The 25,011-nt window shown below is 34.7% G+C and overlaps 1 protein-coding gene across 1 annotated transcript in view; it reads left to right on the forward strand.

Moving 5' to 3' along the window:
* The first annotated feature begins 6,290 nt into the window (after positions 1-6,290).
* Positions 6,291-25,011, forward strand: part of LOC148950643 (uncharacterized) — a 29,660-nt gene continuing 10,939 nt past the window's right edge. The window contains exons 1-4 of the mRNA XM_089092537.1: positions 6,291-6,371; positions 8,885-8,995; positions 17,381-17,629; positions 24,743-24,926. Coding sequence (XP_088948663.1) covers positions 8,897-8,995; positions 17,381-17,629; positions 24,743-24,926 — 532 coding nt within the window. The 5' untranslated portion in view covers positions 6,291-6,371; positions 8,885-8,896. The remainder of the gene's footprint in view (positions 6,372-8,884; positions 8,996-17,380; positions 17,630-24,742; positions 24,927-25,011) is intronic.

Raw genomic sequence — 25,011 nt, forward strand, 5'->3', positions numbered from 1 at the left:
GAATACGGACTTATACTGGGGCGTATAATTTCATTTTTTTCTAATTCATTGATTTAAATTTTTAACCACTCTTTGTGCTTATACGGCACACGATATGGCTGTTTTGCTACAGGATTACCAGTCGTTAAAATTGATTGTTTATAAAACAGTATCAGTCCGATATCGTCTTAAGATGAAGAAAATAAATCTTTAAAGTTACATAGTAATTAGCATAATTAAGATCTAAGTCCGTAATATGATCAATATTAAATTTGTTTAAGAATTGCGATTTAGTTAGAGGGTATTTGTTAATTGAGGTTTTAATGCCGTTAACTAGGTTTCTTTTGGAATTCTCCCATCTATTTAGATCATTTTCCGAGATAACTTGGATTTGCACTAAAAACGTCCCCTTTTTTATTCTAATTGTTTCATTTTCATAGCTTTTAGTTACCCAAATAATACTTTGTCCTTTGTCTAAGATATAATCTGTTCTTCGCATAACAAATTTTCCGGAATTTTATTTGACGAAGTCACAAACCATATTTCAGATTTGCTATCTACTGGTTCAATAATCGGTGATATTTGAATTCTTTGCATCGTTTTGGGAGGGATCTTTGTTTTCCGTATCGCGAACCCGTAATATTTCTCTTCACTATTATTGTCTATTAGATTCATACTGGCGCTATGCTGCGTCACTGCGGCATCTTGCGGCGTCACATTGGGTTTTACTATGTTTTTCAATAATTCCACTATTTTCTTGATTTCGTTTGACCTATCCTGTCGCATATCTCCTATTTTTATTTTTGCAGATTAAATACACTTATTGTTTAAATTTTCTTCATTTCTGCAATGTCTCTCAGAATAATTGAACAAATTTCTGATTATGCCATGTCCTCCTTGCAAGACATGAGGTTCAAAAGATTGCGACATTATACCGCCAGAGATTTTGTTTACTGTTACATTGTCTTTTTAACGTCTGTTACGATTTCTTAAGGTAGAAAGTACTTCCCCTTCCTTAGCTGGGTAGACAAGCCTTTCTTTTGCCACATTTAATAGTACTCTATTAGATCTTAAAAAATTTGCGCCGATAATGGCTTCATACGGAAAGTTATCGTTTATTATAAAATTAGTCGGAAAGATTCTGTTATCCCTCTTTACGTTTAGGTGAATTGAACCTTTTGCATCCAATTTATGCCCTGTCACGCTAGTTAAATTGGGATTATTAGGGTTCCTCTGTCGCCTAGTATGCGGAGGCAACATATTAAATACGCATGAGTTTATGATGTTCGCGGTAGCTCCAGAGTCAATTAAAGCCTTAAAGTAAATATTTGCCACACAAAAATCATTAAATATAGGTAACTTATTATTATTATTATCACTACAATACGGTACTACTATCAGTTTGGACCTATAAGACATTCTAGGCGCCCTCTGGGTCCAATTTATTTTTCTGAGGGGCCTGAAACGTTTCCCTGCGGATTTATTTCACGCGTCAGTGCCTGTAATAGATATTCGGATATGTGAGATTCCGTAGGTATATCTAATTGATTTACATTTGTCTGCCTTCGCCATGTATTATTACGGTAGTTTGGATTTCTTGTGTCAGTGCCGGCTGGCGCTGACTGCCAATGCCGTCGGCTTGAAAAATTTTCATTTCCCGTCGGCCAATTAACTATTTGCCGTCGGCTTGAAAAACTTGTATTTCCCGTCGGCAAATTTTCGGGATTTCTATATACCATTCTCGCATTATATTGGCTTTGGCGAGTATTTGGGTTTTCAAATCGGCGATTAATTTGTCTATTGGGGGGAGGATTGTACAAATTTGGTTGGTACGCGTTGTAAGGTACTGATTGCCGCAATCTTCCCTGGCTATAGCCTAGTGCACCACTGGCGCTAAAATTTGTTCTTCCGAACAAATGGTTGCCATAGTTTGGCGTACTACCGATAGCAATTCTCGGTGTGCGATTGGGGACATAACAGCACTCTCTCGTGATACGCCTAGGTTAATTACAGATATATCAACTTGTTATTATCTGGTTATTTTTATAACAACATTGTTTGACAGGCGGAAAACACACTTGTTTTGTCTAACAGTTTCTTGCACTCCCTCACTGTGCTGTACTGGGTAGTAATTTTCTGAACAAAAATTAAGAGATGCATAATCACCCTTGAAGGTCAGGATTGTGTTTGATTCGCCTAGGCTGTTTATTTTCGTTTTACTGTGATTTGCCACCATCGTATCGACTTCAATCAATCGCCCTAAATCCTGAACTGCAATATGCAACGTCTGAATATTTTTGGATATTACCATTCTATATAGTATTGGGGGTAGTCCTTGCAAGAAGGTATTTAGTATGACTTTTTCATACAGTTCTCCTGAACCTTTTCTGTATTTTCCTTCTACTGAAATCCTTATATTATCAACATATTCTCTTACATTTTGTGAGTGGTCAAAGAATACCATTTTGTGTTTTAATTTATTTTTGGAACTGTTTTCGATAAATCTATCTTTAAATGCCGTTAACAATTTGTCCATCGTATTTATTGGCAAGCTGGTGTCATCACCGATAGTATTTTCAATTTGCTTCAAGAAGGCTAAGGCCTGGCCTTTTAATCTTAATACAAGCATACCGACTAACATTTTTAGCTCTATTTTTGTTAATTCTACAAATTGGCCCAATTTGATATTAAATTCGTCGATATTTGCTTGTCCATCGTACTGCGAAATAGACTTTGCTATTTCTACATTTTTCGCGACCAATTTTTGCGCCATTAATAGTTCGCTTAATTTTTCTGACATTTTTGCTTTTGAATTAACTCAAAATAAATTTATTTTTTCACTTAACCTATTTTGGGGGTGGCTATTATCTCCTATGAGATATTCTAAAGGGTTTTCTTATAATAGCTTAGCGGCAATAGGTCTAATCACTTTTCTTATATGTCTGTATCTTTCCCATGATTAAATTTAAATTACAAGGTTTATAGCCTAACTAGTTCGCATATTTTCTTCCAATTTCCGACCGTGCCATATGTAGCGATATAAAAATAGACTGACCTTTAATTGTGGTAATAACGATTGACCGCGTCGAATGTAATATTATACCTTAAAACTGTGAACTTACACCTTATAAGTTCTCCGATAGCGCTGCTTATAGCGCTAAAGATTGTGCCATCTAGGCCTTTGCCACAGCAATGGAAAGTAATGTTGATGGGTGACCGCGCCACCCGCTGAAAGTGAGAAAACAAAATATGTAGCTATATGAATGTAACCTCTTTTCCTTGAGTTATCTGGAAATCATTTACCTCTAATGTCATGTAGAAATCCGATCCCTGGGAGCAGTACCGTTGGAGGCATACGAATTAATTACCTGTTGTGCAAATAGATACAGACATAAGATATAAAATAAACACAGACTGAAAAACAATAGGTGTATTGTGACTTACATTTTACGTGTAAAACAGTGCCCACTTCAATGGACGACAAATAAGAACAGAGATAATAATGACCAAGTGTTTACAATGACTGCATAATAATTCTGACAAAGAATGTTTCTAAGAGTTTTAATTGCAATGCCTGAATACCAATAATAATAATGAATATAATAATTATCACGAAAAACACTTTTCTTCACTATATCACTCAAATACAGCTTCTGCGCTCTACTAGCTTTTTCACGATTGGCCCAAGTCCTGTGGAGGGGGCCGCTACCTAGTACTTATGTTTGCAAACTCACTTCATTATGCTCACTGACCGTCCAATAATTTGTTTCAAATATATCTGATGATTAAACGTTATAACTTAAGCTTCCTGAGAAACTTTGTCTCTAGCATTTTTATTACCAAATGTCTTAGCGAAATTCAAAACCGTCTCCCGTGATTAGCGCCGAGGTTTGGCTGAAACAAAAAGGCAGTTTTTCTTTTTGCTGATTAAGAACTTTTCTTTTTTTGAAACTAGATTTAAACTTAATTAAAAGAAGTCAGAATTATCTTTAGAAAGAAAAAGATTTAATTTTTTTGTATTTGAAATATATCACACTTTACTCACGGTACACCCTGACGCCTTTATTCTGAGCATCTGCTTACGGCTTTTGGATGCTAGACGCATGAAATCAGAGTGAAAAGTTATCGAAAAATGTAATGAAACTTCGCATTCTGAATGTTTTGGAATTAGCCAAGCAGACAGGGTAAATTTTATTAGTTTGAAAAATTAAATCACGGAGAAGGATCTTGGAGTCAGACAGAAACTAGGAACAGGGAATTTAGCTTAATTGTAACTGCACACAGAGCTGTTCATAGGGTTGGTGGTGTCTGGGGAAAATAAAAAATGTTTAAAGTAATGATAATGAAGAACAAGTATATATAGTCAGAATACTTCGGTCAGCAACAGTTACAACGAGTCAAAAACAAAAGTAAAGAGCAAAGAAACATATGGTTCGAAGATAAGCTGCAGGAAGAATAAGAACTACTCAAAAACAAAAGGGAAAATCAAAGAAATATGCGGCTGAAAGATATGCCACAGCGAGAACAAGGGAGTATGCGGTTCAAGAATAAGCGGCAATGAGAATTACCTGCAAATGCGAGACAATGAGCATCAGAACGTGTAAACAATGGTGTAAACATTAATAATTTTATATACGGAATAATTTCTGTTCGTTTTAAGGTTTAATGTCACTTCTTACTTTCAGTTTAAAAAAACTTGTTTTTCTTTATTTAATTTCTGGACGCTATTGAATTAATGCAGCTTTGATTTTGGGTCACCGTATATGAATAATTAAAACTAAATTTGCATATTTATTTTACTTTTTTTTGGCTAAATGGCTTTCCCGAAATTTTTTTCTGACGTAACTTATGAAGTAACTTACGTAACGAACTTCTATGTCGGATGTTTTTATTACGTATATTAGGTAGTTCGCCCCCTCGTCAATACCTCGCTCTTTACTCTAAAGTTTGAATTTTGTTCGAATCACTAACCCTAAATCACAAAGGCCGGTTAATTAAAGTATATAGCTCTTTTTAAAGTACTAAAAGAAACTTTACCGTAAAGAGTGAGGTATTGACTAGGGGGCAAACCCCCTCATATATGTAATAATTTCTGCTTGTTTGAAGTTTTCGTGCTGCTCCTTACTATGAGTCGATAAAACATTGATTTTTTTAAATTTAATTTCTGATCGTTTTTGAAATAATGCTGGGAAATTCGGAACCCCCTTCATAGAAAGGTTCCTTCACCCAAGGAAACATCCTCCGTGAAAAGATCTTCGCCGCCCCACCATAAAAAATCCGTTCTGAAAATGTCTGTACACATCCCAATAACCAATACTATATGTAAAGAATTGGCAAAATTGCAGCCCTTCTCCCGGGAACAATGAGGGATTAAGTTATCCTCAAAGACATATTAGATTTTCGAATATGCCGAAGAAAATGACTATCTCAAAATTTTGATTTGGTAACTTTGGGGAAAAATGAGCGTGGGAGGGGGACAAGTTGCCCTCCAATTTTTTCGTCACTTAAAAAGGGCACTAGAACTTTTGATTTTCATTTGAATGAGCCTTCTCATGATACTCTAGGACTGCTGGATTGATACGGGATAAAGCATTGCATATATTAAATATGTAACCGAACCTAACCTAGGTACCTCCCCCCTCCCCCAAACCCCAAAAACAACAGTTTAAAAATCATATACGCAATGAAAAACACGCTATACATTCCATTACTTTATAGTGGTGTCTTGAATTAACCCGTCAAAAACGGGATTTTCGTGACTGGTTTCCTTGTCACTGCCCATATAACTCCCAAGTACCGAAATATTTTCTCAGGCGCGTGGCTTTTGATGGGTAAGACTAAACTTGATGAAACTTATATATTTGGAATTAGCATGAAAATCTTAATCTTTTGATGTACCTATTGGTATCAAAATTCCGTTTTTTAGAGTTTCGGTTACTATTGAGCCGGGTCGCTCCTTGCTTATAGTTTGTTACCACGAATTGTTGATTTTGGTATGCATGCAGTAAACCGAGTGAGCAAAGAACAATTTGCCTTTTCGGTTTTGTATATTTTTGTTTCAGTGAAGCCCTTGTCAATTCTACGACTGCATACCTGGAGGGTTTGTTATTTTTGTTCGTTCACAGAGCTCTTTTTTGCATTTGACCTATACTTATGTGTTGGTTGTCTGATATACAGATTGTATTTCTTCCTCGTTTCACCCATAACAGCGCTATAATAGGGCTATAATAGCGTTCTTTATTTTTGGGCTACTTTGGGCTAGTGATTGCTCCTGTTTGGGCTATACGTTATGCTAAAAACATCGCAACACTGTCCGATGGTACTTTTCTGTTCTTGAATAAGGTTTTGAAGGAAAGTTAAAGTAGCCTAAGTTCTTCGAAAGGAAAAGCGAGGTAGTAAAATGATTTCAAAAAGGCCCTTAGAATTAGAAGAATTGGGCTATATTTGTTTATGCATGCAGGCTGGTGCCTTAGGTTCAAGGATAGGCTAGCATAACTTTAGAGGAAGATCCAAATTTGTTTAAGCACCAACCATAAATCTTTGAAATGGTAAATTTTTACCAAATCATATTATTGACTTACAAATAAAGTGAATATACCACTCAATGCCTTTTTTTATGCTCTTTCAAAATATAATAGGCTAATCACTTTTGTCAGAAATGAATTTTACCCCTACCCATATATATACCAATTCAGGGTATATAGGCTATTTGCACATTAGGGGGGTTAGAGGAGAATTTTATTTCTGATGTAAATGGGTGGTAAGTTTAAACTTTATCCCCACTCCCCTAATGTGCAAAAATATACCCTGAATTGGTATATATAGGGCTGGGGTTAAAATTCATTTCTGACAAAAATGATTATTATATTTAGAAAGAGCATAAAAAAAGGCATCAAGTTGTATGTTCACTTTATTCATAAGTCAATAATATGATTTGGTAAAAATTTACCTTAAAAACTGCTTATCTAAACCCTAGGCTACATCACAAGCCAAGGAGACTTCAAAGCCTTGTTTAATTTTTTTCTGAGCTAGGACAATAGCCTAGCCTACAGACAATGTATTTTTTTTTCTCAGACAATGGTGAATCAACTGCTCAATAGAGACCTTCCCCAGGCCACTTAGCATGTCCCCAGTTGGTAGATAGGGCAACTCCCTACAGATATTTAGTCTATTCCTAGCTCCATAGGAGACACACACCAAGGGAGAGTGTAGTCCCTGGAGGTCCATAATAGAAACTGAGGTACCCTTGTATGGGGCTATAGATATAGGCAGAGGATGAAGAAGACTCCTCAAATGTACTCTCTGCAGGGCCCACCAGCATGTAGACATGTCCCACAAGTTACAAACCTTCTCCCAGCAATGGGTTGAATTGCATAGTGATGCAAAATGCCATTTTGGGAGGGACCTCTATAGGAGGACAAGTGCAGCAGGATGTAAATTCCTGATCTATGAACAACAGCCTCTCCAAAAGGCTGCCTTGACCCTGCTGGGGTACCTACAAGACAGGGGACCTTACAGTGATCTCTATTCTCACTTAAGGGCTGGCACCCCTCAAGGAAATTATAGCCTAGTAAACAACACACCAGTTGTATAGAATTCTGATTAGTTTGTAATTCTTCAGGGCTTGATCTGTTTTGGTGGCTAGCTAATTTATCTATGAGGCATGCCTTTTAATGAAAGTCTTTTTTATTGTAGACACATAATAGTTTGGACATATACTGCAAAGCAGGGGCAGCTACCCCCCCCCCCCTCCCCCTCCCATGCCCCTCTTTTCTTCAAAGTTGTCCAATCAAAATTTGAGATAGCTATTTTATTCAAAATAGTTGAAAGGTTTAGTAACTATTTCTTTGGGGATGATACAACCCCTAAAAGCCCCCTGGGAAAAGGCTATAAGTTACAGACAACTGTTTACATAGAATAATTTTCAGCAATGATTGAATTGTCCAAAGGGAATTTTATGGGGAGAAGGGATTTTTTATGAGGGAGGAACTTTCTACAGAGGAGTTTTTCATGACAGAGGGAATTTTTCATGAAGGGGGAGCCTGGTTTACATGTATTATTTTAGATGCAATCATAAATTATATAAAAAACCAAGTTTTTTTTCAAATGAAGGTAAGGAGCAGCGTTAAAACTCAAAACGAATGGAAGTTATTCCATATATGACAGGGTTATCCCCTCCTCCTCAATACCTTGCTCGTTATGTGAAAGTTTGACTGGTTGTCCCAATTTCTTACAAATGACTTCTGAAACACAAGGGCTGTTTAATTAGAATAAAAAGCTTTTTTAAAAGTGCTAAAAAACTTTAGCATGAAGACCAAGGGCAGTCACACTAAAAAAAAACATACACAAGGTAGACAGCAAGATTCCAGATAAAATTTCATAGAGTTTTTGATGTAGATAATTGAGTTGTTTCATAAAAGTTTCATTTATATGGCTTAATTGAATTTCTTGGAAATACTAAAAAAAAATTGGCTAGAGCAGTTATTGCATAATTTAGGCTACTCTGTAATTGCCTATTATTTTCTTTGCCATTTTTGACTGTTGAATATCAGAGTATAGTGACTTAATTCAGAATTTTATTAGGTTATGAAATAATATTCCAGGACCAACACAGCCCTCCATCATTTGGACACTTTAATGTTAAAGACATTAAGCAAAACTGGCAGACTAAGGTAACTTGCTATGTTTTACAAGTGGATTGGGCTATGAATTATTTTAGATGACTTTTCTCTTGGAGAGGGACATTGTAAATATGAGGAAAAGCATTTGTTAAGCTTCAATTTTTCTAAGAGGGTAAATGATCTGATTTTCAGGACTCTAATAGTAATCTCACTCACTCTCAAACTCACTTGATTTTTTCCCAGCTCTATCTAAAAGGTCTGACAGGAAAATTTTACTATTTTAGAAGTTAGGAAAAATGGCCACTAGTCCACCCAACATATGTGACCTCCCTGATGTCTGCATTGAAATGATTCTTGGATATCTGAGTTATGAAGAAATTTCAAAGGCCAGACTTGTAAGTAGAATCTCATACAGTTTTCTTTATTTGTTATGCAGGACTGAATGTTAGAAGTTATCTCTATCCATACAAGAACAAAAAAGTGTACCTATTCTGGTAATATTTGCAGCTATTTTATATAGTACAGTATAAGCTAATTCAACTTTATTGAACAAAAAAAAAACACAATTTAATCCTTTGACAAGTAGCCGTTCAAGAAGAAACAAAGCTCTGAGGACAAACAACTACAACAACCAATAGATTCAACTAAATAACTCAATATATATATACACATACACATATAATAATGACAAGTAAAGTAAATATCAAAAATCAATCTCTCATAAGCATATATATATATATATATATATATATATATATATATATATATATATATATATATATATATATATATATATATATATACATATAAATATATATATATATATATATATATATATATATATATATATATATATATATATATATATATATATATATATATATATATATACATATATATATATATATATATATATATATATATATATATATATATATATATATATATATATATATATATATATATATATATATATATATATATATGAACGACTTAAAGCATATAATAATATGTTCACTACATTGACTGGTAATCATTAAAATATTTTCACCTGGTTTCTTCGTTATATAATTCTGATAATAAGTTATTGGAGTTGTTAATTTATCAAAACTATTAAAATGTGACATGTGTAAATTCACACCTATTTCACCACCTTATGTGTCACTTAGCGTACTCACTCCTTCTGTTGTAAATTATGGTCCTTCAGTCTTTTTATCTTGGCAAAAAATTTTAAAACACTTGCAATATAGTTTCTTCACAGAATAGTTCGAGCATGGTTATGTTCATCTTGGACGAAACACTTTCTCTAATGGTCAAATGGGAAATGATACCTCCAGGTAAAGGTGTGTGTAATTTTGATATCAGAGTTCATTCTCACCTGCTGTTTTTGGATAGCTCATAAGGTGCTTTATCGTTAAGGGGTTGAACACTGGGACCGCGTTGATAATAGATGGGTTGATTTTCATCTCAGCATATCGTTCTTAGGATGTTTTAAAGTACAATTAGAATGTATTTTTTGTATAAAATTGTTCGTACGTGTACTTCAAGCACATTAGTTATCTTATAAAACACTCCGTGCATGGCTTGCATCTATTAGCTTTTGCGGTGATTCCTTGGTTAATCACAGGCGAAGTGATGCTTGGATTTGGAATGGGTTGACATCAAACTTTAGTGACTCCTTCAACATGTTGTCTTTAACTTATGGGAGGATCATATTGTCAGTGAGGGGTTAGTCACTGGGGTTACTTTGGTTTCTGTAATTCAGTGGTTGGTTTCCAGGTCCATTTTTCAAAAAGTACCTCGTAACATTTTTGGGATAACAAGAGATAGGAACTTTTCGCGTTTGATAGAGGTGATAGGATGGGTTCCGAGAAATGGTCGAAAGGGATTCAACGAGTGAATCTGCGACTCGTAAATAATTTGGATTCATCAAATATCATAACTATATAAGAATATGGTTTAGGGGTTCAAAAGGACTATTGAGGGTGATATTTTTGTGAATATATATTTTACTAGTCAATGGGATTTTCAAGATTGACATATCTACTAAGTTTGAAAATACTATGTAAATTAAGATTCATTAGATAGTTTTATCTGACACATAATATGGTTTGTGATCGAGGAACAACGATCAAAAAGGTGACGGTAATTTTCGTCCTAGCTTCGTTGCCTGTAATTTATGGTGAGTACTCTTCGTTGGTTGAGGAATGATGAAAATAGATGCTACTAGGTTGTATCTGCACTGGACTACTTACTATAATGAATGATTTCCGATAGGTCATTCCAATTCCTGTAATAAAAATAATGAGGCAGAATCACACGTTCTTTAAAACGAGTAGTCATAATACATAATAGGTAATACGATTGGGTACATGAATTTTACGCTACAAGACAATATTAAACAAATACACTAATATTAATACACATATATTGATTTGATCGAAACGACATTATTATCATGTTGGTTTGAAATATATAAAATTTCCATTGGGAAAACTAAAACATAGAAATTTCTTCTAATTGTTATATAATAACGATGATATAAGAGATTAATTCCTTTAACTTTAAGTAAGGCCTCTTATTATGCTCCTTAGTATACGCTATTACACACACTTTATTTTAATTTCCTTCAACACTTATTTATTTCTACATTATATTTAAAATAATCATTTAAACATAAGTTACGCTACACCATTATGTCTGAGGTCTCATTAACCAGCATTGTTTATGCCTTCACTGTTCATACATATCTCTGCTGCAGGGGAAATTCATATTGAAGCAGTGTAGGTGCACGGTTTTACGTAAACGACACTTGTACTGATCGAAAAAGACACATCACGGTTGAGTGAAAACTTCTATACGCACTCGTTTTCTAATTTTTTCCCTTTTTTTGCTTAGACGTTCTCATGGGGTTCCGGGTTTAACTTCTGCATTTCAGCTGTTTCCCCCGTGTTCTTCCTTTGGGTTTTGCCTTCTTAGTCTCAGGATTCTTCCATAATTAAAAGTCAGTAAAGTTCTCTTGGTCAAAGAAATCGTGAATGCGAAACATACGGTCAGTAGAATGTTCCATCACATATTGGTTGAGAATAATCCGTATCTATTATCTACGTACGTTAATCTCTGATCTTCATTAGTAAATAGGGGGATCTGGGAGTCTAATACTTCTCTTATTTTTGTAAGTGGTAACGTTCCTTTATTCTTTTCTATTTTGGACCATGTCGAGGTTTTCATTTCCTCACTTTCTATATTGGAAATAGTGTACGACAGGTTGATTGCCTTAAAATTGATTATTTTAGGACTTATTATATTTTTGCTCCTGGTAATTAACGGCGTTTGAACTGTTGACTCTTTAGTTACAATTCGACATCCTTGTTTTATGGTTATCGTACCCACACCTTGTAATAGTAATTCGGTCTTGTAACTTGGATGGATTCTTTCAGTATTATTATAACAAGACAAAGTTCTAATAGTTTCTTTTGGAACAAAAAATAACCAAAGATCATATCTAAGGTGTATTAATATTTCTCGTTTAGTACTTCCTATCAAAGCTTCACACGAATCAGGTATTTCTTCCTATTGTGTGTCTTTTAAAAATATATCTAAATACAAGATCCAGATTTGACGTTATATATAGGTAACGTAGGCTGGCATATTAGGTTTTTGAATGATACGCACTCTTTTAAGTCTTGTGGATTGGCTAGGGCATATTTTCTTCTATCTTGGTCAACAAGTAAATACTCTGCTTCAGGTGTGATAGTCAGAAATGAATTTTTCGTCTCTATATTAGCAGGGAAGGTCGAAATTTTGTACAAGTCGTATATGCATTGTTGGTTTATCAATGGAATAGTTCCTACTGCGAATAATTGTTCATTTATTTCCGTGAAGTGGACTTATAATTTTGTATAATAAAGGAATAGATTTGATACTTCTGGCTCTATGGGTAAATGTAAACCAAACGTTAGGTGCGTTTCTATTTCGTCTAAAATACTTTTTAGGTTAGAAGGGTTGGAATGCTTGTGAGTAATATGTACCGTGGGTAATATGTGATATATTTAAAATACAAAAAAACAAAATTCTTTCCTTGCGTCACCACTACTCCAAAAAATTTAATTTTAGGTTGAAATAGATTTACTTTTTCAGGCCGGCATTTTAAATTGCCCTCTCCTACACATATGAAATCGTCAAAAAAATGAATAATATTCTTTAATCCTCTTAATAGATGCAATAAGGGTTTACAGCGCGCGCGTCAACCGGTCTTAATTCAAAAAGGTGCTTTTATGCATTCATAGGAACCGCTCTCAGTTGTTGAAAATGCAGTTTTATGGACATATTTTTCAGCTTTTCTCACTTAGTGGTAGCCTTGGGTAAGATCTAAAGATGTAAAAATATTGTTTTTGTTTAAGATAGAGTCAAGGATTTCATCTATTTTTGGTAAAGGAAATTTATCACTAACTACTTGTTTGTTAAGGGCTCTATAATCTACTACAAGTCTCAGATCACAATTTTTTTTTGGAGCTAACATCACTGGTGCGGAATACGGACTTATACTGGGGCGTATAATCTCATTTTGCTCTAGTTCATGAATTTTATTTTTTAACCACTCTTTGTGCTTATACGGTACACGATATGGCTTTTTCGCGACAGGATTTCTGGTTCTTAGAATTGAATGTTCATAAAACGGTATCACTTCGATGTCATGTTCAGATGCGGAAAATACATCTTTGATATTCCATAGTAATTTGCATAATATTTTTAAGTTCCAAGTCCGTAATATGATCAATATATTAGATTTGTTTAAAAATTGCAATTTAGTTAGAGGGTATTTGTTATTTGAGGTTTTAATGCCGTTAACAAGGTTTCTTTTGGAATTTTCCCATCTATCTAAATCATTCTCCGAGATAACTTGGATTTGAACTAGACATGTTCTCTTTTTTAATGTAATTGCATCATTTTCGTGGTTATTAGTTACCCAAATAAAACCTTCTCCTTTGTCGTAAGACAAAATCTGTTCTTCGCATAACAGATTTTCAGGAATTTCATTCGACAGGATCGCGAGCCTTATTTCGGATTTGTTATCCACTGGTTCAATCATCTGTGATATTTAATTCTTTGCATCGTTATGGGAGGGATTTTTGTTTTTCGTATTGCGAATCCATAATATTTTTCTCTATTTTCATTGTCTATTAAATTTAGACTAGCTCTATCCGCGAATAACATTGGCTGCGCCTGAACCGCATTAGGGTTCCCTACTTTTTTCCATAGTTCCACTATTTCCTTGATTTCATTCGACCTATATCGTCACATATCTCTTATTTTTATTTTTGCAGATTCAATACACTTATTATTTAAATTTACTTCATTTCTGCAATGTCTCCCAGAATAAGTAAACAAATTTCTGATTATTCCACGTCCTCTTTGTAGCGAGACATGAGGTTCAAAAGATTGCGACATTATACCGCCAGAGATTTTATTTACTGTTACATTCTCTTCGTAACCTCTGTTACAATTTCTTAAGGTAGGGGAAGTGGTATTTTCCGGGTACACAAGCCTTTCGTTCGCTACGTCTAATAATACTCTATTAGACCTTAAAAAATTTGCGCCGATGATGGCTTCATACGGGAAATTGTTGCATATTATAAAGTTTGTCGGAAAAGTTCTATTATCACTTTTTACTTCTAGGCGAATTGAACGTCTTGCATCCAATTTATACCCTGTTCCACTAGTTCAATTGGGATTATTAATATTTCTCCGTCATCTAATATTTGGAGGCAACATATTAAATACGTACCAGTTAATGATATTCGCCGTGGCACCAGAGTTGATTAAAGCCTTAAAGTCAACATTTGCCATGCTAAAATCATTAAATATAGGTAACTTATTATTACTATCACTAAAGGACGGTACTTTTATTGGGTTGGACCCATAAAATATTCTGGGCCCCTTTTGGGTCCAATTTATTCTTCTGAGGGGCCTGACACGTTTCCCTGCGGATTTATTTAATGCGTCGGTTTCTGTATTAGAGATTTGGATTCGTCCATTGGATCTCTAGGTAATTGATGTATATTTGTTTGCTAATTTTGCCACGTATTATTACGATAATTTAAATTTCTTGCGCCAGTTCCGGCTGCTGGCGTCGACTGCAAATGCCGTTGGCTTGAAAAATTTGCTTTTCCCGTCGGCAAATTTTCGGGATTCCTGTATACCATTCTTGCACCATATTGGTTTTGACGAGTATTTGGGTTATCGAATCGATAATTTTTTGTCAATTGGAGGGAGGGTTATACAAATTCTGTTGGTACACATTGTGAGGTACTGGTGTTTGCAATCTTCCCTGCCTATAACCTTGTGCACTATTGGCGCTAAAATTTTGTTCTTCTGGACAAATGGTTGCCATAATTTTTTGCATTACTGACGGAATACCTTGTTGCTGTTATGTCTCTAATCCTAAGGTAACACTCTTTCGCGATACGCCCAGTTCGATTACATTTATATCATTTTAAAACTATGGAAGTATTTCTATAATTGATTGGTTTACTGGGCTGAAAACTAACTGCTTCCTTCATCAAGGTATTTTGCATTCTAATTCTTTGTGGCACTGGATAATTATCTATTGAAAATAAACTTTTAGAAGCCTGAACTTCAAGTAAAGCTTGTCTTGCAGTCGAATCACCTAGGTGATTTAATTTTATTTTACAGTGATTTGTACAATCGTGTCAATTTCGATCATTCGTCCCACCTTCTGAACTGCAAGATCCAATGTCTGAATATTTTTGGATATTACTATTCTATATGATTTTGGGGGAAGCCCTTGTAAAAAGGCTTGTAAAATGATTTTTTCATACAATGCTCCTGAACTTTTCCAATTTTGCATTCACTGAAATCCGTACATTTTGAAGGTTTTCTCTTATACTCTGTGTGTGGTCTAAACATAATATTCTATATTTTAAGTTGTTAGTTTAACTAGTTTCGATAAATCTATCTTTGAATGCCGTTAACAATTTGTCTGTTGCATTTATTGGCAAACTGTCATCATCTCCTACAGTATTTTCAATTTGTTTTAGGAAGGTTAAGGCCTGCCCTCTTCATCTTATGAGTAGCATACCGACTAACATTTCTAGCTCTGTTTTAGTTAATTCTACAAATTGGGCCAATTGGATATTAAATTCGTCGACATCTGTTTGTCCATCATATTGCGGAATGGATTTTGTTATTTCTACATTTTTCGCGACCAACTTTTGCGCAATTAATAGTTTGCTTCGATCTTCTGACATTTTTGCGTTTGAATAACTCAAAATAATTTTTTTTTCACTTAACCTATTTGGGGGAGACAGCTATCTCATACGAGATATTGTAATAAGGTTTCCTATTAAAGATTAGTGGTTATAGGCCTATACACTTTTTCTTTTATATCTGTATCTATCAAAATATTCAAATTTAAATTAAGAAGTTTGTAGTATAACTAGTTCGCATGTTTTCTTCCAGTTTTCCGACCGCGCCACTTGTGGCAATAAGGACCGTGTGGCAACCGCGCCACTTGTGGCAATAAGGACCTTGTGGCAACCGCGCCACTTGTGACGCTAATAGTTAGCGCCACTCTTGTAACGCTATGAATTGCGCCGTTACTATTTTAAATTTGTGCCACTAAAGATTACACTACTTGTAATGGGGAGTAAGATGAATGGGATGACCGCGCCACTTCCTATGGAAGAAAATAAAATACGTAACTATAGTAGGTTAGAAGTTCTCCAACCATCAATCCATCAATACCTCTAGTGTTAATTAGAGATCAGATTCCATGGGAGCGCTGCCTATGGAGTAAAATTGAACTAGTTATCAACTGTGCGATGAGATACAGGCATATAATGAAAAAAAGCATAAATAGAAAAGTAAAAATTTTATTGTGACTTACATTTCAGGTGTACAACAACGTATGTATGTGAGCAAGGCTTCACTTCAGTCAGAATAATAATTTCATAATTACTCGCAGAGTGATAGAAACATAAGGTCTGTCATCATAATGCCTGGGTTCTGAATAATTTTGGAAATTTTCGTATAAAGTTATCCAGAAATGTTTTTATAATTGCCCTGGGAGTGGGTTGCTTCAAAAACAGAAACTAGTGTCTTAAGTTCTACGCGTCACTATCCACGCTATTAGAAAGAAACTAATTATATACGCGAACCCGATCGAAAATACCCGTGTTATAAAATCATAAAGGTCAAGATTTTAACTGTGGTTGCCTACTTGTTTAATTTTCTGCCACAAAATCGACTTTTTAATTGACCATAATTTGCTTTCTGAAAATACATTCGGTGTATGACTTACTAGTTTGTTTTATAGATTTATTTATTCATTATTATTGAATAATGTCAGTGACGTATCCAGTTTAGTTTTTAAAGCATCATTCCTTTCACTCACCTTATCACCATTATGCCGAATAATTTTCGACGTGCTCATTTTCCTTAGCATCATCACTTACTACTTGTTGGCTGTTTTCTCTTGGTGCTAGACGACCATGTAAGGAAATGCCCCGATTCAAATGAATCTTCTTACTGGCTCCTATAAAGGCTTTCCTTTCCCTTTTTTGATGTTTCTTATGCTAAAACAGTTAGCTATCTCTTTCAATTTTAGAGTTTTTTTTCCTTTCTTCTGAATTCTTTTTGTCAATTTTGACAGTCACTTTGAGTAATCTTTATTTTGTATTTGTGTCACCGAAAAAGAAACCCTTGCAAAACTTTATTCATTTAACAATTTTTTAATGATAAAATTTATTTTAATTTAGGTATGTCATCATTTCGATGAAGTATCTCAAGGTATTTTGAACAGAGGATTCGCAAACGTACAAAAATGTGTGACTAGATGCATCAAGGTTATAAAGTCTCAGCTTCCTAAACGTGACTCACAGAGGCGCAGTCACCACCTAGCAAAACACATGGACATTTTAAGCTCACTGGAAACAAGGATTTCTTTGCTTAGTATGACTTACATCAAATACATTGAAATGGGCATATCTTGTTTTATTCCCGGAAAGGTATTTCCTTCTATTTTTTGAGTCAAGATTACCAATGCGTTCAATACTGTTTTCATATTCTGGCTTTATAGATATTATTTCTATTGCTCATTCGGAATCATCCTGTGAAATAAACTATTCCAATAAAAAAACAGAAAAAATTAAAACATTAGAAAAAAATAAGCTCACTAGAAACAAGAATGCCTTTGCTTAGTATGACTTAGGTCAAATACGTTGAAATGGACGTATCCTGTCCTATTCCGGAATGTAATTTCCTTCCTTTTTTGTCAAGTCAAGATTCCCAATGTGTTAAATGCCATTTTTGTATTCTGGCTATATAGATTTTACTTCTGTTGTTTATTCGGAATTGTTCTACAAAATAAGCTATTCTATTACGCAAGCAATTATAAATAATTTAGATCAAAACCAATTTTATTTAAAAAATATATTTGGAATTATTTTTCCAAAATTTTTATTACTCAACTAGTTTAGAAAAAGTGCATTTTCAACTTCTGAAAAAGTGTATTTTCAACATTGTGTGATAGGTCCTATCGATATATTCTGGGAGGGAAAACCTTATTTTGGATTAGTTAGTCAATCATTGGTTATTTATTATTTTGGATTATTTTACAAATTATTTAGATTATTTGATAAAAATTATTATTACTCAGTTATTTTTAGAAAAAACGCATTTTTAGCCTTAAAGAAAGTGTAGCTTCAGCTTTCTATGATAGGTATTTTCGATCTGTTGGGGGGGGGGGGAGTGTCTTACTTTAGATCAATTATTCAATTATCAGCTGTTCTATTATTTTAGATTATTTTAGAAATTAATTGGATCCTTTTAGAGAAAAATACTTCAATTCTTAATTCTTTATCAGTTACCTAATGATATACCACTTGCCTTGATAAGTATATAGTTTTCAGTAGTTTAGGGGGGGGGGGGGATGGTGGTTTACACAGATGCAGATCTTCTTAGACAATATTGCCTCATAAAGTAAGGAACAGATAATTGGTTTTGTATCTATCCTCATTGAAGGTAATAATAATCCGTAAATGGTTATAGAGCCCATACCTTGTGGCACCTGCTACGCTCAAGCTCCCCAGTTACGGTTGCGAACCACTCTGTAGCTATGAATGTTCATAAACTATTAAATGAGTAATAGAAAATATAACTCTACATGAGTACACAGTTCAAAAATTTTAGGAGAACGTCAAAATTATTCAAATCAAGATGAATAAGTAAAGGAATGGGATAGGGATTCCTGGCTGGAATGCCAACAATTTTTAGTTAACGTTTTTCCGAATTTCTTGTGAGTTGATCCTTTAGGCTTCGTAAAAACCATCATTTCTTTAAACCAATCGTAGACTCAATCCTCATCCTTCCCTGTTATTTATGTGTGATTTCTAGAAGGTCAAATTTTCAACCACGTCCCTTTCATAATAGGCAAATGCTGTTTTGTGAATTAATCACAAAATTTTCTACTCTCCATAACAGTGTTTTTCCCTCCTGTTTCTGAAAAGCTGTGTTTTTAGGCTCTTGTGTTTTTAGATATCTTGGGCTTGTCAGACTACAATTGCCTTGTGCAAACCCATATCATTGGATTGAATTATGGGGGTGGGATGATAATACTCAGAACCTGAAACGATGATTCAAGGTTTTTAAACGGTTTTCAGAATATATTTTATTACCTAATACTTTGATATTATCATGTTATATCAGTCTATTTTGAAATGGACGCTCTCCTAGGGGAGATGAGTGTTTACCGAAAGCTTAATAACTTTGCTATTTTGATTCGCCAGTAGTCTAAGAGATATGAAAAACGGGTCGTCAAATACCTTCACGCTAGAATAAGACCCAAAATGCCCTCAACGAGCGTTTAAGAAAGCAGTTTTAGTCTATCTATTTGTGTTTTCAAAATTTCATTTTGAAAACACAAATTTCATTTTGAAAACATTACTTTAAAATCATATCAATATTGCGCACTCTGAAACATCTCCGTAATTGTTTTTATTTATATATATATATTTTTTTTTTGGGGGGGGAGGGGGGGGGCTAGCTGATTGACCCAGGAAAGAGTATGGCAGCCTAATTTTTTGTATGACTCAAGACTTGACCTCTATCAAGACCTGTTTAATTGTGTTGGACTTCAGATTGCGTTGCTGCCAAAACCTTATTCGGGTTTGGCTTTATTTGTTTTTTTGTTTTTCTTGCTGTGATGGTGTAAGTAGTCGAAAATAAGACGACTGAGGTTTTTATTTGTCTCTAATAATGACAGTAAAATAATGAACCTAAATTCATTACATTTGACGTTAACGCTATCTGCCTTTTGGAAAGAAGCCGCCAGATTATATTCTTAAAGATGCCTTCAGATAGCTTTCAAAGCTTAAAAAATTCAAGCGGAGGTGTAAAGAAGAAAGAGTGGTTCGGTAAATTTGCGAATGTCTATACCGGTTATGGCATACGGATGCAGACCGAAAGCTTACTGGTGCCACTCAGATGCAAGAAAAGTCCTCTTAAGTTTTTTTGTGGCGCCCTTTATTGTTACTATTCTATAAGGCATTTATTTCAAGAAATTCTATCGCAAGCACCGAAGGCAGAGTTTGAATGTTGGGGCCAATAAATTAAAGACAGAACAAATAAATAAGCATAAGAAGCAACAAAAACTAAATAAATTGCCAAAAGAATGCCAAAATTAAAATTATCAGAACGAAAATCTGTTTATTACACATTAAATTGAGATTGGTCATAACATGTTAAAAAGATGAAAATAGGTAAAAGTTAATAAAACAAACAAGAAAAATATAAATACAAGGAAATTAAAAGGAATATTAAAAAAAGGAAAGAAAACAATAAACAAGCGAATAAACAGAATTCATGGGCAGTGCCTGCACCAATTAGTAAAAAGAGGGAAACTAATTTTTTGTTCATAATGTAGAGGAAAAAGTTTTTTCATACCCGGAGGTCCAGCAGCGAACTGAAGACAAGGTAGGAAAAGCCTGGGAAACAGCCCGAAGAGGTCAAAATATGAATGGGAAGTGTCGTTTCAGAAGATGGTGTTCCCTGTGACGGTTTATTGTTGCATTGTTCTTAACCAATAATGATCAGTGTGTTTATTGTACTTGTAAAAAATAATGACACTTCGTCAGAATTTGTCCATAACTATGATTCTTGTTTTACTAATAAATGTATCTGATTGATTAAGAAACCATCATTCTTGATAAATTATATATATTTTTTAAGCAATGACGTCAACTGAAAGAAACTTACTCCAGTATCAAGTTATGATAATTCTAAATAAATTTTGACTAAATTGAGCGGTTTAGGATTGGTTCTTTATAAAAACAACTTCAATTTTAAATAAAAGACCTAATAGAAGAACCATACCAACGGAATGGTTCCTAAAGCAGGCCTTCATTTGCATATTTCTTACTTACTTAGGTCCTGGCCATCCCCATGGGACGTTTTGGGGCCACTCCTCTTGCTAGCTCATGCGTAAGGGCTCGGTACATTGCTCTGTCTGGTGCGATACGTGATAACTGGGCTATCTTGACGTTGTCGAAGTGGAAGTTCTCCATCCATCATTTTCGTGGTCTACCTCGTAAACGAAGGCCAGGAAGGGATCCTTCGAGGGCGATTTTTGGGAGGTGGCTTGGCTCTATTCGATTTGCATGTCGGCAAAATTTCCGATTGATTCATTTGAAGCCAAAACTATGTGGCTAGTTCAGTGCGTAGGCTTCGGACAAAATTAGCTGAGATTGAAACAAAACAAATAGGAGTTTCTATCTTGAATGGCCTACGTAAGGTGTATGCAATCTTCCATTTACCTTATTGTGTGCCAGTGCTACCGTTGTAAAAATAACCGTAAAATAAAAACTGGGTAAGTAAATTTGTGAAATAAGGTAAAATTGGTAAAATAAGGTAGAACCCGGGTAAAATAAGGTACTTCCTTTGGAATATAGTGAAAAATTGCTGTTTTATAGTTGTCCTTTGGCTAGAAGACCAGTTGAGCATTTTTTTTGTCGATCATTTTTCAGCTTTCAATGAGGACTTTTAAAGATGTTGATTTTCCTGGACTTAAAAACGTAATGCCCGTCCTCTAGAGTTTCATCAGTTTAATCAACAGTCCAGTTTATCTCTTTGGTAATCTTGTGCCTAGTGTAATATCCCAGTGCTTTGACAGTGCCTAATTTTCGACTACTATTTTGTAAGAATAAATTTCAAAACTTAATTTTATTTTTCTGTTTCTTGTTTTGTCACAGTTAATTCAATTTACGGTTGTACTGGTTGAAACAAGAACGACGCATTGGCAGGATGCCCGGAAAGCATATAATCTGGGCTATATATTTGCACATTAGGGGAGAGAGGGTTGAAGGTTAAGTATAGCAGAGCTGCATGCAAAATGTGTTAGCTACAATTATTATGCATTTAATAAAGTAAGAATAGTTTCCTTAACAAGTTTTCTTCTCAATAGCCCCTAATCAGGACATTTACACAAATTTTTGCTTATAGACCTTATATATCATATCTGTAAAGGGAAATAAAATTCTTGCTTACAACCTTAACTATATAACAATTAAATAAAAAAAAAGAACGTTTTTCAATTGAAAGTAAGGAGCAACATTAATACTTAAACGAACAACAATTATTGCGTATATGAGGGGGTCCCCCCTCAACACCACCTTCTTCACGCTAAAGTTTTTTATTATTAAAAAACAGCTTCTTTTTGTTCTAATTAAGCACCCCCTGAGTTCAAACTCTAGCGTAAAGAATGAGGTATTGAGGAGAGGTCGCCCCTCTCATATACGTAATAATCTTTTTTGGTTTTAAGTTTTATTGTTGCTTTTTACCTTCAGTTGCAAAAAACTTGCTTTTTTGTTTAATTTACGATCGTTTTTTTAAACAATGGTGAGAAATCCGACTCCACCTTAACTGGAAAAATCCCCTGCCATAGAAAGATCCTCTAGGTAACTCAATACTACTGCTACTGATAATAACTTACCACAGCACCAAGCCGCCTAAGGCCAACATAGCTTCACATGCTTCTCCTTCAAGCCTCCCTCTTTCCACTTTCCCAGGAAGTTCCCATTTCCGTTAAATCTTTTCTTGCCGCTTCTTTTCACCCCAACCGAGGACGACCAGCTTTCCGTTTAGTCCTAGACGGTTGGCTAGTCTGTCTGGTACCCCAAACAATCCGTAGCCCCATTTCTCTTCAAAACATATGGCAAATTTTCCTCCATTTTTTGGAGCGCCCATGCGTAAACAATGGGCAAATTTTATATATTATTGAGCTTTCCCCAGGGGCTGTGGGGGCATGTTATCTTCAAAGGGATAGCTGTTGAAACTTTCAGCTGTGCTGCACAAAATAGCCTTTTCAAGATTTTGGTCGGCTGATTTTGGGAGAAAAGGGCCATATTCCAACATACAAAATTTAATAATTTTTACTTTAATATACTTTATCGTTCTGATATGCTTTGTTAAGTCAGACCGCCTTTTAGACCCGAGACACAATTCGCGTTTTTTCTCAAACGGTGTATAGAATAAGCTTCCGATGGACACATCGGGTGAAAAAACAAAATACAAAAAACCTTCGGTAAAACAAACGTCGATGGCAGCAATACAGCCGTCTATTGTCACTACAATTAACGAAGAAAAAAATGAACGATCTTTATTTTAAAGCCTATGCCGGGATGGAAGCAGAACAGAACAGAAGGGGACACGCTTGGCATTTTTATTTATTTATTTTATTCGTTTAACTGTTAATGACCGCTGAATGTCTATGTTTGCAGAGGGTTTGTCATATATATGTATATATATATATAAAAAAAATAATTTGGAAGCATAAATGAATTCTTTTTTGCGAAGGGAGAGGACGATTGGACGATTGTAAAAACAAAAGCTAGATATTTGATTTGGGAGTGTCAGTAAATTCAAAGAAGTTTGAAGTGTCAGGGGATTGGACCCAAATTAGTTCCTGCCTTTGACCCTAAGTAAATCAAAGTGTATTTATCATAAATAAATAAAAACGAAACTTGAATTCGTTTACATTAAGAAAATTTGTACCTATTGGATTTCGGAATAGCTTCTACGTTGACTGCTCCCTCTCCCCAACACCTATACCTGTAATTAATTGTTATGAACATAAGGGGGCCATACGATGTATTTTCCAATATGTCGGGGAGGGGGGGGGGACAAATTTGTCATTTTTCAGTTATTTAAATGAAAATACAAAAAGGCCTATAACCTATTTATGATCTAGTTTGATCAATATGATCTATTATGATCGACTGATGGTAGAATTTTTATCACCCAGTATGTCTGTGCTAGAGCAGCGACGGCGGAAAAATCCATGTTTGTCTAGGGCTCTAGACAGGGCAACAATGCTGCAAACCCATGGGATAAATGATATTACTTTTTTTTAAAAGGGGAAAAAAACTAATGTCAAATACCAATTTATCACTCAATCATAAACACTTCACAACGAACTTGACCTGTGCAGTTAACAATTATATTAGTTTCCTTCGCCCTGCTGTGTATCCAGTAAAAATCACAAAAAGATTATCTTATCCAAACCTGTTTCTCCGGGCCGGTAGGTAGCTTTGCGCGATAAAAACTACAAAGCGCCGTAAAATATATCAGTAAAACATGTAAAATACTGGTAAAATAAATAAATGACGTAAAATAGTGCAATAGGTTAAATACCAATTTTACGGGGGTTCGTGAAATTACGGTAAAATATGTAAAATACCCAATTGTACCGTGACCAATCTTACTGTGACCAATTTCAGCATTTATAACACTAGACAGCGCATCCATATTATCAGCACGACTATTATTAGGTAAATAATTTACTCAATGCTATAAATTATATGTATTTGAAGCAAACAAACTGAGTGTATGATCGGTAAGAGACAATTGGTCTTCTATTTTCCAGGGAATATATGCCAATGCATAAAAGCGTGCCCAGAATCCATGGCACTTCTCGGGTTAACGTTTCAAATATTGTCTCAAAATATTTTTGATTTATATCAATATTTGATGCGTTAACAATATTTACGGATTGATGCCTTTTTGAGACGTACAAACATGTGATAGAATGATTGATTTAAAATCTAAAAAAAAATTATATTTTTTAGGTACTAGACGAGCTCTATTCTGTGATACGCTATGTGATGCTCTGTGGAACAGCGCCAAAAAACACTGGTGAAGTATTACAGGAACTTCGAGACATCTCATCAATGGCAATGGAACACTTTGATGAAAAGGTGGCACCTTTTTTAAAGAAGCGTGAAACTTCTACATTTCAATTGGGAGGTGGAGGTAAGCTCATGTTTTTGTTCCTTACTTTTATTCTGTAGGGGAAGAGGAGGTAAATAGTTGGAATTCGTCCAAGTGTTGGGAAAAA

Source organism: Artemia sp. Qi Xiang Cuo, chromosome 7 (genome assembly GCF_049724085.1).
Source record: "Artemia sp. Qi Xiang Cuo chromosome 7, ASM4972408v1, whole genome shotgun sequence".
Classification (NCBI taxonomy): domain Eukaryota; kingdom Metazoa; phylum Arthropoda; class Branchiopoda; order Anostraca; family Artemiidae; genus Artemia; species Artemia sp. Qi Xiang Cuo.